Source organism: Carex rostrata, chromosome 2, assembly GCF_964058835.1.
Source record: "Carex rostrata chromosome 2, lpCarRost1.2, whole genome shotgun sequence".
Lineage (NCBI taxonomy): Eukaryota > Viridiplantae > Streptophyta > Magnoliopsida > Poales > Cyperaceae > Carex > Carex rostrata.
Window position 1 is genome coordinate 9,836,156 of NC_135919.1, and position 19,001 is coordinate 9,855,156.

Consider the following 19,001-nt stretch of genomic DNA (forward strand, 5'->3'; position numbering starts at 1 on the left):
GACGAGCATAAATTGTGATGTCTCCATCAATTGTCAATTATTTTTGGGGGCTTTTTAGCAAGTTTTGGCAACAAAGACCAATTGGTGATTAGATAAAAGTGTAACAGTTGATTCTGCAATCAATTGATGAAATTATTTTTGTGCCCTTATGAATTTCAACTATGAAGTAGTAATAAAAATATAACTCAACAGAATTCTTTATTTCACAAGCCACTATACTACGTACATAATACATCATCAGTGTCGATCCTTGTAAAGAGCAGACACGGATAATCATTAATGCCGATTCTTGCTTTACAATCGGCACTGAAATATAACATTAGTGACGGTTGTTTAACAAACACTGATGTTCAATATCATCAGTGTCAGTGACATTAGTGCCGGACTTACAACCGGTACTGATTATACTTTACAACTGACAGTTATGATGTATTTTGTATTAATTACCACAATACGATAAGCTCTCCTGCACAAATGAAACAACATTATTATAGCTCAAAGGACATCATCACATGAGCTTTACTTTCTCTCCACAGCAACAATGATGTTAGGAATCAACTCGAGGACAATACCTCTTGAACAGTAGTATTCTTCTAACAAATCACAATACCTCTTGAACAGTTCTTCCATTATCTCTCCTCCGAAATGGTTTCTTATCATCGACTCGAGGACAACCCAGTTTGACCGAGCTGTCAACTCAGCATAATGACGTGCTTTTAGATGCGAGAACTGGATGCCATTGGATGTGTTTTGGGTTATTTCTTCTTGCTTTTCTTCCTCAAAGTACTGATCAGCTAACAGTGCATTGTAGCTTGCTTCGAAGAGTTCTATATTTTTTATAGCAAAGGAGCCTTCATTTATGATCTCTTGTTCAACCTCATCCATGGAGGGTGCGTAGAAAGGCACATTGAAGAAATCCACCTTTTGTTCCTCAATCAAACCCTAAAATTAATTAATGATACAAAAGTTCAATGATATGTTGTGTTAAATCCAAAAAAGACAAAAAGAATTAAGTGTGTGTGTACCACAGACACCAAGTCCATGAGAGCTACTGCTAATAGTTCCCACGCATAGCTATCCTCCTCAGTAGAGGGATCTGATCCTCTCCTAGCCATAAATGTTAGCACCATTATTCCACCTTTCATCATCTCTACTCCTCTGCACTTTAAAAACAAGGAGAACCCTGCTTGAAATTGATTTTTGTAGGCGTCAAATACACTTGGATTACTTGTCTTGGATAAACATATCCTTCCTTTGTTGACTACGCTTCCCTCTTGGAGCACTTCAGGCATCTTCAAACAAAAGTAAAAAAAAAAAAAAACGGACAATTACAACGAGAAAGTATCAAAGGAATACCTATTTGTTATTTTTGTTCAGACATTTTAACAAATTAATTAAAGACATACTTTTCATCATTTCCTTTTTTTTTTTCCAAACAGATTGTCAAATATGATAAAGATATTGACAACTATGTTTTGACTTCATTCAATGCACGAACACTGGAATTAAAATGAAATGAACACATGACACCTACGCTGCATTAAACCAAAACAGCGTTGTCAATACATTTATTCATCAAATATGAACAAGGTTCTAAATAGTGATTATAGCGGTATAGCGGGGAGACAAAAAAAAAAAAAGCTATTGCGAATAGCGTAGCTATAGCGGAAGCTATCACACATAGCGATTTTCCCTTTTCAAACTTTATATTCTATATTTCTACTAATTATCAACATAATCAATATTAGAGAATTGATGTAACAACTAAATGACAACTAATATAAGTCTATATTTTTTATCAATTACGCAAATAAGAAGGAGAAAAATATAAAAAGTAACATTATTTAATAGTTTATACTTTATGGTATTACATATTATAATAGACAAAGAGCAATTAATTTTATAAGGTAAATGAAGTCAATATACATATTTAAACATTTTATAATTATAATAATAATCAAAATCAGCTTTCAATTGAAACGAACAATAATAATTTTACAAATGAATACTATAAAAAGAGTAATCGAAATGAAGAATTAGTATTTGAATATTTCTCGATATAGAATGATAGAATAAATCACAAATAAAAATAGAAGCATATAGTTTGGTTTAGTATACTTATCGTAGAAGATCATGTAGCATTAGAAATAAGAATAGAAGTACAGAAGTCTATATAAATTGCAAAAAAAAAAATCATGTACCATAGCGGTAGCTATATGTTAGTTTGTAATAATCTAGAAGTCAATAATACGATAAATTATCATAAAGCTTTGTTCATGAATTGGATTATTTATATATCATTTTGTTGCCTTGAGTATTATTGAATTTATGGATCATTTCGAGTTCATGACTGAAATTGTGAAACTCCATAATATAGAGGTCACTGACCAAGGTAATTAGCAGGAACACTAATTACCGCGATAAGGTTAGTATGTGGATTAAAAGATGGTTAAGTTTTACAAACCACCTGACACGAGATGTCATTTTAATCACATAGATACATGTTCTAGAAACATGGTATTTGATAGACCCCGAATGAAACATTAAATAGAATTGTGTTCGTGTCATTTATGTTTTCATTCAGTGTCACGTTCTACAGTATGAGGTATTTATCGTTCCCACTGAGAAATATGTATGTGTGATTGTTATCCACCGCTGTCCGTAAAAAGCAGTCATAACGGTAGCTTTTCCATATGTATAGCTTAGCTGAGGAAGTGATAGTTTACCAAGAATACTATTTGTCCCTCGTATCTCTATACGAGCTATAGCATCACTGGGCCCCTTGGTAGAGTTAGATTATCTGCTAGCGGTATAATTACAAGAGTAATTATATTTGATAATCTGCTCAAGATCAAGAAAAGATTCAGTTAGCAAGGATGACACACATCTACCTTGAAACTGATCTGATAGCTATGAGACAGAAGAACAAACACAAGTAAATTGTTTACTGGATCGTGATATTGTACAGTACAGCATCATCTGTGTAATTGGATGGTCATGATGTGTTGCCAGATGCCGCTCATGATTATAGAAGTTAAAACAGTTTTAACTCTGTTTACCAACATAACACAGATCCTATTGGGTCACACCATATAGGAGCTACTCGGAGAATCTTACTGATTAATTATAAATTGATAATAATTAATATTAAGATGGTTATAATTAATTATACGTGTTATAATTAAATTATAAATGTTATGTAAAAATAACAAGAAAAAACATTGGTTAATTTATAAACGTGTGTGACACGTTGTATAAAAGTTAACCGGTTAATTTATAAATGTGCAGGACACGTTGTATAAATTACCGAAACAACAAACCGCAAGAAAAATATATATATAATTGTTCAGAATAATTATACGAATATTATTTGTGTTCGGGCCGAGGGCATTCGGGTCTTTTCAGATTCGTCCTTATCCGCATGACATATCATTGATCCTATCCAGATGACATGTCATCAATCTTATCCACAAGGGCAAAATGGTCATTTCACACCTATGCCACCTTGCATGTGTAGAAACATGGAGAAGAGTGTGGAAGGGGTATTTTGGTCATTTCATATATAAAAGGATGAGGTGTCAATGGCATACCTTGTAAATAGGCCGAACTTGGAGGGCATTTTGGTCTTTTGCAACCGACCCTAAACACTATAAATAGGGGTGGAGGGGTAGAGAGAAAATAACTAATTCACTTGTATCGTTTCGTGCAGAAACGGATCGGTATTTTCTCTCTTTCTCGGTTTCTCTCCCAAATAGTGTTTCGGTTGAGAAAAGAAAGTTATACGTAGTTGACGTATAATTTTGCGGGTTGTTGTGGAGTATATTTACGGGATCGATGAATAGTGTTTTACCGAATTTAGCGGTATGTCAGTTTTGCATATTGATGAAACTGAGCAACCGAAAATTCGTGTTTACGGGTTTTCGTCTTTTCCCCGTGAATAGTGTTTTTGCAGAATTCCGCGGTTTACGGTATTTCTGGCAGAAGAAATAAACCGCTCTCCGGTTAGTCCTGGTGGATAACCGATAGAGGTATCACACGTGTGATACTCCGAATCGATTCCTTCCCTGGTGAGGCTCTACTCGCTCGGTCTGCATTCCAACTGTGATTTGGAAACAAGGTATAAATATGTTATATTAATCTATTTAATTGGTAAGTAGATTAAAGTTTTAGAAATCAATCATGGAGTAGATCTGTAAAAGGATTAAATTGGGTTTTGATGCCAAAGGAATACTGAAGGTGGACCGCCTTGGAAAGTTTCCTGACATACCCCGTTTAATCCTGAGCTTAAGTTGGCCGTAGAAATTTTTGTTCTACGGCCATTCCGCAACTTAAGCCTAAACGGGTTTCCGGTTAGCACCGCGTGAACCCCAACACTATAGTGGGTCTCATATAGCGGTAATAGCGGTCAGCTATTATAGCTATAGCGGTCGTAGCTGAGTTAGCACAATTTTATCTCATAGCTTAGCGTTTATGGTCTGGAAAAGCTATAGCGCCGCTATAGCTAGCTATTTAGAACCTGAATATGAATAACTAGAAAACACATCATTGTTCAAAATGTTGGGTCTTATGGAACGGTTCAAACCCATTAGTTTAGCTTAACAGCGGAAGTGTGTAAAACAAAAATTTTACGGTTAAGTTAAGCTAAAAATTAAACGAGGTATGTCAGGAAACCTTCCAAGGCGGTCCACCTTCAGTATTCCTTTGGCATCAAAACCTCATTTAATTCATTTACAGATCTACTCCATAATTGATTTCCTAAAGCATTAAATCGATTTACAAATTAAATAGATTAATATAACAATTTATACCTTGATTCCAAATCTCAGTTGGAATGCAGACCGAGCGAGTAGAGCCTCACCAGGGATGGAATCGACTCGCAGTATCACACGTGTGATACCTCTATTGGTTATCCACCAGGACAAACCGGAGAGCGATTTACTTCTTCTGCCAGAAATACCGTGAACCGCGGAATTCTGTAGAAACACTATTCACCGAGAAAATGATGAAATAAATATATTTGTGTCCCGAAGTAACTCAGTTTTGCTTAAAAGCTAAACCGCAGGATTACACAAAATATATTATTTCCTAATCTCGAAATAACCGAAATCAAGGAAGAGAGAAAAACCGATTAACGAAGTAATCAGATTAACACGTGAATTAGTGAGTCTTTCTCTCTACCCCTACCCCTCTATTTATAGACTTTTGAGGAGGTTTGCAAAAGACCAAAATACCCCTCAAAACAAATCTATTTACCAAAAGCCCTTGACACCTCATCCTTTTATCATGTGAAATGACCAAAATACCCTTGCCACCTCACATGACACATGTCAACACATGGGAAGTCGGCACCAAGGTAAAAAGACCATTTTACCCTTGGTCCATTAAGGCATGAATAGTGTTGGGCTTTGATTTTGGGCTTTGACTTTTGGGCTTTTAATTTTAATTAAGGCTTTGATTATTTTGGGCTTTTAAATCCATAATTCAAACCCATAATTAACAATTAAAATTCCAAATCATATATATATAATTGTCATGTACAATTATATTTCTTTTCGGTTATTGTTCGGTAACTTTTATACAACGTAACGTGTACGTTTATAAATTAACCGTTGTTTCTGCTTGTCATTCTAAATGACATTTATAATTTAATTATATCACGTATAATTAATTATAACCATCTTAATATTAATTATAATCAATTTATAATTAATCAGTAAGATTCTCCGAGTAGCTCCTATATGGTGTGACCCAATAGGATCTGTGTTATGTTGGTAAACAGAGTTAAAACTGTTTTAACTTCTGTTAGTCATGGGTGACATCTGGCAACACATCATGACCATCCAATTACACAGATGATGCTGTACTGTACAATATCACGATCCAGTAAACAATTTACTTGTGTCAGTTCTTCTGTCTCATAGCTATCAGATCAGTTTTAAGGTAGATATGTGTCATCCTTGTTAACTGTATCTTTTCTTGATCTTGAGTAGATTATCAAATATAATTACTCTTGTAATTATACCGCATGCAGATAATCTAACTCTATCAAGGGGCCCAGTGATGCTATAGCTCGTATAGAGATACGAGGGACAAGTAGTATTCTTGGTAGACTATCACTTCCTCAGCTAAGTTATATATATGGAAATGCTACCGTTATGGCTGCTTTTTACGGACAGCGTTAGATAACACTTACTCATATATATTTCTTAGTGGGAACGATAAATACCTCATACTGTAGAACTTTGACACTAAATGAAAACATAAATGACACGAACACAATTCTATTTAATGTTTCATTCGGGGTCTGTCAAATACCATGTTCCTAGAACATGTATCCATGTGATTAAAATGACATCTCGTGTCAGGTGGTTTGTAAAACTTAACCATCTTTTAATCCACATGCTAACCTTATTGCGGTAATTAGTGTTCCTGCTAATTACCTTGGTCAGTGACTTTTAAGAGTGTATATATTATCTATATTATGGAGTTTCACAATTTCAGTCATGAACTCGAAATGATCCATAATTTCAATAATACTCAAGGCAACAAAATGATATATAAATAAACATTCAATTCATGAACAAAGCTTTATGATTAACTTATCGTATTATTGACTTCTAGATTATTACAAACTAACACAAAATACATGTCAAATAGTACGTAGCTGCTTTTGCGTAATAACAACTTAAATACTATGTAATAGGATCATCATCGAACTCCAACTTCCAAATCCATATATTTTCAAGTGATAGCAAGTGCGAAACACTATCTCCATTCTATTATTAAGCATGTTGGGTGTCCGATCCGTCAACGGCTATGATTGAGAGATGAAACTTCGGATTTGATCTCAGCTCTCCAATTATATAATTTGTCTTCTTTTGATTAAATGCATCTCTTTTATGTATAGAAGTCTAAATTTAGTTAAAAACATACCCACCACATGTGCTGCCACACGATACGTTACAATTTAAAATGAACAAATTCTGAAATTTAGCGATATATTTATTTGTTTCCTTATTCCTTTATTTCCATATTTCTCCTCTTCAATTGAGAAGACTCAACCTTCCATTTTCTTATTTATTATTTCCTTACTTCTTCGTTTCTATACGAATCACAATGAAAATCATATATTTTTTTAATTTCCTTATTTTTCTTTCTTTGTTTCTATACATATTGGTGTGGGCAATTTAGAATATATTTCCAATATATAATATATCAATGTGTGTATGTGTGTGTGCGTGTGTGTATTCTAAATTGGAAACAAAGAAGAATATAAATTGGAACGTGTGTGTGAATATATATTTTTCTTATAATATGTGTGTGTGTGTATATATCTTATACATACAAACAATAACACTTTTTATTTATGTTTTTTTTTTATATCATATTATATGTTGATATTGAATTGTTGTATGATATTTGATATTAGATTCGAATCGAGCTATTATTTGATATCATTGGTACTTAAAAATAAAGAATCATCACATCATCAAATTGTTATCAAAGATCACTATTAAAGTTAATTAAAAATACATAATCATATAAATTTTCTATTAACATGTGTTTTAATTTTTAGATAATTATTATTTTCATTGATATATTTGTTTCTTATAATATGTCACCGTTGCAATGCACGGGTATGATACTAGTGTGTGTGTATATATATATAGGGTCTGTCTAAATTGCTGCTGGCAGCATTTCAGCAGAGGTGCTGCCGGGGCTATATTTAGCCGTGTGATGTCCAAACAAGAAATCCAAACCGTTAGATGTTTAATATATATTATAATCTACTTGGAGACCAAATTTTACATTTTTTTAAATTTTTTTACTATATATTGAGCTGGTTTGAAAACCGCTGATTTCAGTAAATTTCTGCAGCATTGAAATCAGCGGTTTTCAAACCAGCTTAATATATAATAAAAAAATTCCAAAAAATGTAAAATTTGGTCTCCAAGTAGATTATAATATAGATTAAACATCTAAAGATTTGGATTTCTTGTTTGGACATCACAAAATAGAAAAATGGACGGCAGCACCGCCGGCAAAAATGCTGCCGGCAGCAAATTAGCCACATCATATATATATATATATATATATATATATACTATACTAAAACTATAAAATTGCTACCTCAGAGAGCCAGTGAAGACTAGTAGAAGAGACGACATAGTTCAAACTCCCTGATGGGAAAAGGCGACCGTAAAATGAACCAGGTGCACCGAAAATAAGGCAAAGCTGTCCCTCTGTGTCCCCGCCTTGGGACAAATAATTATAATCCCCCAGTGATCTAGTTATACATGCATCCATATATATGAAATGTTAGTTAATTGCCACATACCTAGCTAGTAGCTTATCTAGTCATAATTAAGGAATTAATCAATGAAATCATTTGAATCTGCAATAAGATTCATTTCAGACCTGAAGATAGAGTTGAAATCATTCAATGGAAGGTCATTTAGAAAGACTTGGAACTCCGGCGGAGGATGACCGAGATCAGAGCACACGGAGATAATCGATTGGATGGCGTCAGAAGCCATCAGTATTGCATTTGGCCCTGTGGAGCAGCCCAAATCAGCTATGACCATCTTGTCTGACAGGTGGTCCCGGTAATAGTCTCTCGCTAGGTCCTTCCTTATTGACTTTGTATAAGATGCTATAACCTTCTGCTTATAGAAATAATGCTTATAAAATATGAACTCTCATCTTAATTGTATATTTGTGCAGGTACGTAATTAAGACATAAGATTATAAGACTGAAGACTTTGTCAAAGTAATATAATGTCAAGTCAAAATCAAACATGAGGGGATCACAAAATTAAAAACATGTATTTTTTTTTATGAGAGAACGAAACAAATCGTACTTGCATGGTTGAGTTCTTGGCATAGCTTGTCTCACCTTCACCGCTGTTCATGTGTAGAACTCTTTGAAGCTGCACCTGCTCACTTCCGGCCATTTTTTTTTCTTTCTTTCGGCCAAGAAAGAGAACCGTACCTAAGCTAGCGGGAGGATGCGCTGTACAACTCTGTACACCTCCATATATATATATATATATATATATAGAGAGAGAGAGAGAGAGTTAGGCTGGGGTGCTATGGATAGCATAGTGGCCTCCCGTGCTACGGCTCAATATTCAAGTTTTCAAAATCTAAACGGTCGATCCGAACCGTTCATCTTGTTCTCCATATTAATATGTATTTGGAGACCAAATTTTACATTTTTTGAAAAAAATTTACTATTTTTTTAGATAGGTAGAAAATCAAATATCTTAATGGTGCAGAATTTTTTAGATCAAGTGATTTTCTACCTAGCTAAAAAAATAGTAAAAAAATTTCAAAATATGTAAAATTTGGTCTCCAAACACATATTAATATGGAGAACAAGATGAACGATTCGGATCGACCGTTTGAATTTTGAAAACTTGAATATTGAGCCGTAGCACGGGAGGCCACTATGTTATCCATAGCACCCCAGCCTAACTCTATATATATATATATATATGAGGAGGGTTCCACTGCACCCAAATTACTCTACTCCCAAATGCTCCCAAAATTTGAAGCATCCGATCTCCGTCAAAAATCGTACAGATCAAAGAACAATACAGCGCAAAAAAGTAGAATTTTGTAACTGGACGCCTCTTGTTTTCCCTTTCTCTCTCTGAACGAATAGAGCCCTTCCCGACCTGTGTTCAAAAAAAAGAAGAAAAACCTAACCCTAACCCTCGCCTTTCAGATCACCACTCTGATCTCCCCCGTCGTCGCCCTCTCCTCTCTTGCATCGCCACTCTGTCCTTCTCTGTCATTAGCGTTTTTTCATCTCTCACACACAACCGAACCCTCACCCTCTCGCCGCTCAATACAGGTGCACTCCTCTCTATCTTATTTGTGAATTTATTTTTTTCTGTCTGAAATTTCCACCCTTATAATATTTTTCAACCAATTGAACGAATTTGTGTTAATTGCTCAATTTGCACAAAAAAATTAAAAAAATACTGACAAATAAAAAAAGATACGCTGGTAAATAACTTTTGTTAGGACGAACTATAGTTAAACTATTACAAATGTAATAACGAGTCAATCAGATCAGATGCTGCTAAGTATAGTGTCAGGTATGTCGATATGTAGAATCTTCTGTCAGTAGGCCCTGTACTTGTTCTTTTCTGTTGAGACTGGGTGTAACTGGTATGGAACAGTTAAGTTGTTGAACCCTGAGCAGACTGAAAAAGGTTATACATGATTGAGAAAGATGTAACATTTTATTGCATTAAGGTTTTCATTCTTTTGGAATAGATGGTGACAACATTTGGCATGTCAGAGACTGGTCCATGCATGGTCACTCATGGATGCAGGTGCCCAGCATGTTGATGTCTTCATGGCGAATGATCATATAATTCAATGTGAGAGAAATTGCTGAGGACATAGATACAACTGTGAAGAAAATATCTAACAATGCATATGAAGTGGCCTTGGCTCACATCAGAAACAATAGAGAAGCGGTTGATAAAACAGTTGAGGTTCTTGTAGAAAAAGAGACCTTGACTGGAGAAAAGTTCAGGGCTATTTTGTCTGAGTTTGTGGAGATACTGGCTAAGAACCGGGTCCAACCAGCTATCCCTGTAGGCTGTAGCTGTCCCGGCTTGAGAGGGCTTCTTCTTTCTAGTGACAAACTTATTTTTTTCTGGTTTTAGAATTCTTGTGATTGCTAACTGTTGTAGAATATTTCTATTTTTGACCTATTATTTTTGTACAATACCAATGTTGTTTTTGAATTGTTTGTAGTAGTTATTGTGTACATTTTTATAATTGTTTTTAATAAAATATATGAGTTAAGCTTGCAATTTGCATCTGAACTGATTCCTGGAAGCATTGAGTAGGCAGGAAAATGTCACTAAGAAATTTAAATATAAACTTTAGTGATAATAAAATTTTCTTTATTGATAGTATTACAATATTAGAGACAACATACTGTTGTACTCGTTCGAAATTGTATGTCCATAAATTGGTACCAAAAGGAAAAGAATTTGGACCTTTTATAATTGTCATTGTACAAAATTTTAGCTACAAAAACAGGCTTTCAACCCCATCTTTCTAAAGTGAACAAAAATTATGACTAAAAGACAACTGCTAAAAACTTTGAAGCACACTCAAATATGTGCTTCAGAGTTTCCTTGTGCTTACAAAGTTTTAGAATAGCATAATTGAGAGAGGGGATGGTACATACAACTGGGGCTAATGTTAAGTGCTACCACCGTAGCTAAGCATTTCTTGTAATACCACAGGAGTAAGGAGCGGACTCATAGATGAAAGCATTTTTTTTAATACCCATGCTTGAAAACATTTTTTTAATACTGTACAAGTCAGAGTGCATATGCAAGAGATTTGTTACTAGTAATAGTATCGTACCAGCAAGTTATCTACATTTGTAGTAGCTCCACGTACATCAGGCATTCATTATGAAGCAAGGACTTCGATAAATAATTGATATAAAGAATATAAAAACTATTAACAACTGTTTGGAGTACAAATTTTCTATAGATCCATAAATGTAAAAAAAAAACATATTAAAAAATGAGCATTATTTCATCAAGATTAAACCGTAATACATTCACACATGTTCAGCCGCTTGTACATACAATTTAAAAGAACAAAAAAAAAACAATACAATTTAAACAACTACAACAAAATCAACCCCGACCCACCCCCTCTCACACCCTCCCAAGCCTAGCCTCTGCCAAGTTGCCAGTTTTCAAAGAGCAGTCGGATGCCTAAATTGCAAAGCTGGAAACATTATTACTAGTGAACATGAAAATCATCCGATATAAAATGCAATATTAAGGCCACAATTTCAGTCAGTAGTCCGATACATACCAGTATCATTGCTGACTTTAAACAATAGCAATACAGTAATGGAGCTAAAGCGAGATATTTCATCATTTACCTTTTTTTTTGCCTTTTTAAATATTATTTCACTATAATCGTGATTCAACTCAGTTCTCAATAACATCAAGGAACTAACCAACCAATAGGGATGAAATGATACTTAAGTGGTGAATCGGTCCCTGTGAACAAAATCAATTAGTATGTTATATACTGCAGTAGACAAAAAATAACATCAAAATCCTTCATTGCACATACCAGGCAAGGATATCTGCAGCAGAACCCATCTCCCGCTTCACTGATGCATTGAGGAGTGTGCGAAAACAAAGAATAAAGTCCTCCCAACATGCTCAGACCATGACTTGACTGTCGATCCAACTGCCAAAGGTGGCCAAATATAGGCAACAACAAGACGTTGCGGTAGCGAGAGAGCGTTGGCAACATATTAGCTCCGAGTAGCAAAAGTGTCGCACCGATTAGAAGTTTAGGGGTCGGGAAGGTAGCAGCTGCTAAGACGGGTTACATTTTTTATTGTTGCACTTAAGGTTCACAGAGGGGAGAGGAGGGAACCGGAGGCGTTCAGTACTGCGAGAGAGAAGGATCGCCAGCCACCAGATCTGATCCGCCATCTTCGAGTTGCGGAGGCGAGATGAGAGAGCTAAAGGGCACCGACGGAGAGGAGAATGAACTAGAGGCGTACCAATGGAGAAAGAGTGGAATGGAGAGGGGTCGGAGGAGAACTGGAGGCGATTTGTTTTTCTGATTCAGCGCTCTGATCTGCACGACTTTTAAAATATATCAGATGGTTCAAATTTTGGGAGCATTTGGGAGTAGGATAATTTAGGTGCTATGGATAGCATACTGGGGTGCTATGGATAGCATAGTGGCCTCCCGTGCTACGGCTCAATATTCAAGTTTTCAAAATCTAAACGGTCGATCCGAACCGTTCATCTTGTTCTCCATATTAATATGTATTTGGAGACCAAATTTTACATTTTTTGAAAAAAATTTACTATTTTTTTAGATAGGTAGAAAATCAAATATCTTAATGGTGCAGAATTTTTTAGATCAAGTGATTTTCTACCTAGCTAAAAAAATAGTAAAAAAATTTCAAAATATGTAAAATTTGGTCTCCAAACACATATTAATATGGAGAACAAGATGAACGATTCGGATCGACCGTTTGAATTTTGAAAACTTGAATATTGAGCCGTAGCACGGGAGGCCACTATGTTATCCATAGCACCCCAGCCTAACTCTATATATATATATATATATAGTTACATATCTATAACTCCATATTACGAGAGCTAGAGATATATAGAACTATATAACAAAGTTACGTCTTGATTGGACACGTCATGCACGACATAATTTTGTCGTGGATAAACACGTCTCATGTTCATTCGTGTGATAAAATAATAATATGATATGACATGTGAACCGGTCTGCACAACACAGGACGAGACACAACACGTGACCAAATGCAATTACGTACAAACTAGTGACCAAAATAACTTAAAATTTATGTTATTATTTATTCCAAAGAAAATTCAAATTCTGGATAATATTTTTTTACACATCAATTATTTTCACAACACTGTTCCTTTATATTACAATTTCTTATAATTTTCTTATATTTTATTCTTTCTTAATAACTTAAATTAAAAAAGAATAGCTAAATATAACTATAAAATAATCATATTAATATCATCAGTCACATTTGATCACAATACATAAAAACTTGATCACATGCATGTAAATCAAATTCAAATCACCAACTTAACTAATATTCATGACACGATATCAACATTAATTCCTACTTGTGCTGGAGCTTCAAATGCAAAAATTTGCTAACACAACGTAGAGCAGATGAATAAGGCATCAGTTCTCCCACAGAAAATCTGGATTCGAGACGCATGTTTGTTGTGTAGCGGCGGATGTAGTAAGGCAATAGGGAGATCAATTGACTCTCATGTTTTAAAATAATATATATACTAATGTTTAATTTTGTATATAATTTACAATAAGATGTCATGAAATTGAAAAAATGACTCTTATTCTCTGCAAAAAAATTTTACATGATTGATCCTTATAGTTTGAAAGTCTGACTCCGCCTCTGATATTGTGTGAGTGCCTATAGTCTTAAATTCAAAAAAAAAAAAATGCAAAAATCAAACTCACAACTCACATCACTAGGATCCGCAGAAAACCAGCCGAATCATGCGCCTTTATATCTTTGGCACATGGAGCAAATTTTGTCATCTGTTTCTATATATGAACTGGACCATCGATCAAACTGGACCATCAATGATCGATGAATTAGATCCATATTTTTTCTCAAAAAAATGATCGATGAACTAATTAGCTATTCAGCCAATATATGTAGTATTTATTGAATTACCACAGGTTGTTTCCTGCCGACTGCCGTACGCATAAAATTATGGATATTATACATTTTGTGTATAGCATTTTATTTCGATGATGAATAGGAAATCCGGATCTATAGTTCGCCATTCGTGAACCCACGTGAGACGTGTACGTGAACATGGAATGGCACCATGTTTATCTCCTCCGTGGATTATGCAAATCATTTAAGTTTCAGGAGATATCATTGGACAATATTATTTTAGTATTTTCACAATAATATAATTTTGTAAAAAAAAAAACAAGTAATTAAAATAATAGCTGTGTTATATTGGACATATAGATAGTTTACTAGTTAAAATTCTTGCAATTGATGCATGTGAATTCTGAGTTACTGAAATTTTTACGTCATTCGATTATTATTTTTAGGCATGATACGAGAATCATATAAATTATTTATTCATATCCCCAATAAAATTAAAAAATTCACAAATGTTCTCAATTTTTTTTTTTTAAATACCCCTACCACTCAAAACCTGGACGGTAATCTCAAGACGAGTACTGCTGATATTATCAACTGTTGTCTTAAACACAGTAGCAAGACAACTGCTGAGATTTTCAGCGGTCGCTACACTGTTTTTTTATTTTTATTTTTATTTTGAAACTTTAAAAAGATGTGACGCATATCGATCTTATTACAGAAATATTGATGTTTTTGTATATATTCAAACATGAATACATTCGTGTTGGGATTAATTAGAGTATAAAACATTGGCATGTCATATACAGATGCTTTTACAATAAAATATCGATGCAATTGTGTCAGAATTAACCAAAGTATAAAACATCAGCATGCATGCAACAAGAATGAGACACTTTTCGCGAGGATAAAAAAGTAATTTTTTGCGACGGACTACTCTCATTGTTCAGTGTTTTCTTTTTGCGACGGACGACCGTCATAAATGTGTTTTTTTCCTCGCAAAAAGTGTCTACTTTGTTGTAAATGTTGGTTGGAAATTCCAATTTGAATAAATGTCATGCATAAATGTTGGTTGGAAATTCCAATTTGAATGTTTGATGACAATTCAGAAAGTTGGTGAAAAGATCGAGGGCCGGCCTAATGTCTCAGACATAAGCCTTTGGACGTCAGAAGAATCAGAATTACAAAAAAAGAACATCATTTAGGATCTCAACCCTTTTTTGTTCTATTAGATCAGACCTCCTTACGTAATATATAGTAACAAAAATATATGCAATTTTTTGTATTGCTTAAATTCAAAATATAAATAATTTCGTCATAATCTTTGTATTAATACAAAACAATCCTCAAATGATCCTAATTAGGTAAGATGTCTTTATGTACATTAATTGCTGTTACTTTCAAAATCCGTAGTAAGAAATATCGGTATCGGGATCGGGATCGGTCCCGGCAGATTCGGATCGGAAAATCGGATTTTTTTTGCCAGAAGCTTGTTTTACACTAAAAAAATAGGAAAAAATTGATAAAAAAATTACTTTTTCAATAATTTATGTTTAGATAAATGATTACAATCAAATAATCCACTAATACAATATAATACAACCATTAAAACTATAAACACATTCTTTCACTGTCAGAAACTATGTCGTGCTGGCTCAAAGAATCTTGATTGCTTTGATGACTTCAAATTCTTTCAAATTGTTCTAGTTGAGAATGAGAAAAGTGAGGCAAAACTTTAATTGTTGAATTGGCACTGCTAGCATAATATATAGTTATATTTAATCACGGGGTGGCACTGGTTGAATTATTGAATTGGCATTGGCAGCATGTGCATATATAGTTCTATTTAATCACGGGCAGCATAGTTGGCAGTGTTCTATACTTCTATTTACTATTTAGTTGGCAGCATGCACGTGGTAGAGGCATATTACTCAATTTCACATCCCTTTTCCATTTATGAACCTTTTTATATATGGAATTCTATTTAATCATGGGTACTTGGTAGCATATATAAACTTTTTACTGCTACGTGGTAGTTGGGTATCAGACCAAAATAGCATAAATCGGACCAAAAAAAGAAAATCCATCAATATCGGCTCGGTATCGGATCAGACTCGGCCGATACCGATACGTATTGGCCGATCCAGATCGGTATCGGTCGATATTGCCTACTATGTCAAAATCATTTTCACAATTAAAAAAAAAAGTTTCACAAATGTCATAAAAAAAGGACCCTGATAATTGTCCCCCCACTCTCATTTTCCAATTTTATTTGTTCAATCTCGTCCACATTTCTCACGATCTATAAGGAATTTTGCGAATCCAAAACCACGAACGTCTTCTACGCAATTTTATCTTTCAAATGAGATACATGATGACATACTTTCGAGCTCGTCGTCACACAAGTATTTATACCTCGTCATTTAAGTATTTATACCTAGTATTTTACACATATGACACTGTTGACATTTTAAAGTATTAATATCAAGTATTTATACTTATGCACTAAAGTATTTATACCTATGTGGTCAACTATTTTTGTTAGAGAAAGGTTGACGCAGGGAAGATTGGGGCAGGTTGATGCAGAGATGTGGGGTCCACGATTGGGGATAAATACTTACAAGTATAGATATAAATATTTGCACGATGAGGTATAAATACTTGTGTGATGATGAACCCGAAAGTATGTCATCATGAATCTCATTTGAAAAATAAAATTGCGTATAATACGTTCGTGATTTTAGATTCACAAAATTCGTCATAGATCATGAGAAATATGGACGACATTGAAAAAAAAACCCACCTCTAAAAACGTGTATGATTCTTCTCCCCGTGTAGTTTGAGTGGCCCCCCCATATAGTCATATCAAGTTAGAAATGCAAGTATTAATATCTTATTTGCAAGTATTAATTTATTATCTTCCAAGTATTTATACCTATGAATTTAATTAAACTTGAAAGACCACAGTGTTTTGAATAAATTTAATTAAATTAGTTAGTTAAAATAGTTTATGAAAATTAAACACGATTGGGAATAAATTAATACTAACAAGTATAAGTATAAATACTTGCACGATGAGGTATAAATACTTGTGTGACAATTAGCCCGAAAGTATGTCATCATGGACCTCATTTGAAAGATAAAATTGCATAAAATACGTTCGTGGTTTTAAATTGACAAAATTCATCGTAGATCGTGAGAAATGTGGACGACATTGAAAAAAGAAAAAGAAAAATTCATCTCCAAAAATGTGTATGGGAGGTTTAAAAGATGGGGGAGTGATGGGGGGATGGGAGTGGGGAGATTCATATAATTTTTCAAAAAAAAAGTAAAATACCCCTACCGATCAGAACCTAGCTAGGCGGTAGTCTTCAAAGATGATTAATTGCCAAGATCCTCGGCAATAATTGTCTTAAACACTGTAGCAAGACAACTGTCAAGATTCTCAGTAGTTACTATAGTGTTTTTTTTTAAAAAAAATTAGAAATATGTGATGTCCATATCTTCTTACAGAAACATTGATGCTTTTGCACAAAAATATAGATGCACTTGTGCTGGGATTAATCTGGGTATAAAACATTGATATGTCATAGATGTTTATGCAATAATACATCAATGCACTTGTGTTGGGATTAATCAAGGCATAAAACATCGGTGCATCGATATTTTTGCAATAAAACATCAATTCATTATTCCAAACTTTTAATGTCCATAAATGTAGTTAGGAATTAAACTCCGATTTGAGTGTTTGATGACAATTCGGAAAACTCACGAAAAAACTGAGGCCTGGTGTCCTGGAATAAGCCTTCAAATGTTAGAAGAATCAGAATTACAAAAAAAAAAAAGTCATTTAGGATCTCAAACATTTAGTTGAAGTTGTTTTTTATTCTACGGTCCATTAATTATTAATCAGAAAATTTTATTTTAAAATAATATTTCAAAATTGAGTATCAATATTACAAAAAATGAGGAGCATCATTTACTTTTTTTTTTAATTGAATTAATACAATGTTTCTATTTCGTTCAATTATTTAGTCTAGGTTATATATTGTGAGGTTGATATTCATCATTAAAAAAAAATTAATGAACCTGATTTTTTATTAATAGAAAAAATAAATAAAATATAAAAATAGGGATAGGAATAGGATTTTGTAAAATTATAAAATATAAGAAGAACGAGATGGATTATCTCGTCCGCTGAATGAGATAAACTATTACATCTAGCTAATCCTGTCTCTAACTAGTAAACTCACTAATTAAAAAAAATTCTAGATAGAATAGTTCAAACGGGAGAAACCATCACATTGTCCGCTGAATGAGATAAACTATTACATCTAGCTAATCCTGTCTCTAACTAGTAAACTCACTAATTAAAAAAAAATCTAGATGGAATAGTTCAAACGGCAGAAACCATCACATTTATATAATTTTGTCTCTAACCACACAAAATCATTAATTAAAAATAATATAAATGAAATAGTCCCGATTTTTTTATTTATATCAAAAAAAAATATAAATTTCAAAAACTAACCAAACCTCTTGTTTATTTCGAAAACTACCCAAATCGGAAAAAAAAAATTCCGATTTCAATACCAATTTCTGGAAATTGGATATTAAATCCGGAATAATTTTTTCCGGATTTAGGATTTATTTTTTTTAGGAAATTATTTTTTCCCGAAAATTTTTTTTTAGGAATTTTTTTTTCATTTTTCAGTTTTTATAATTTATTTATTGTTTGTATTGAAGTATTACAAATATTTAATATATTTTTTTAAAAATA

General features: G+C 33.6%; 1 protein-coding gene and 1 long non-coding RNA gene across 3 annotated transcripts in view; one reads left to right on the forward strand and one right to left on the reverse strand.

The window, feature by feature from the left end:
• Positions 1-407: 407 nt before the first annotated feature.
• The window catches only part of LOC144573654 (putative jasmonic acid carboxyl methyltransferase 2), a 39,274-nt gene continuing 20,680 nt past the window's right edge, over positions 408-19,001 (reverse strand). The window contains exons 1-5 of one of the 2 annotated variants that reach the window (XM_078323428.1): positions 8,862-8,965; positions 8,419-8,663; positions 8,131-8,287; positions 1,026-1,292; positions 408-942 (exon numbers count right to left, since the gene is read on the reverse strand). In XM_078323428.1, coding sequence (XP_078179554.1) covers positions 520-942; positions 1,026-1,292; positions 8,131-8,287; positions 8,419-8,663; positions 8,862-8,954 — 1,185 coding nt within the window. In that variant the 5' untranslated portion in view covers positions 8,955-8,965 and the 3' untranslated portion in view covers positions 408-519. Of the gene's footprint in view, positions 943-1,025; positions 1,293-8,130; positions 8,288-8,418; positions 8,664-8,861; positions 8,966-19,001 lie in introns of those variants that run through there. The other variant, XM_078323436.1, reaches the window with a different exon arrangement.
• On the forward strand, positions 9,635-10,789 carry LOC144549632 (uncharacterized). The gene is made up of 2 exons (XR_013509743.1): positions 9,635-9,859; positions 10,288-10,789. It is a non-coding gene; the product is annotated as an uncharacterized LOC144549632 (long non-coding RNA).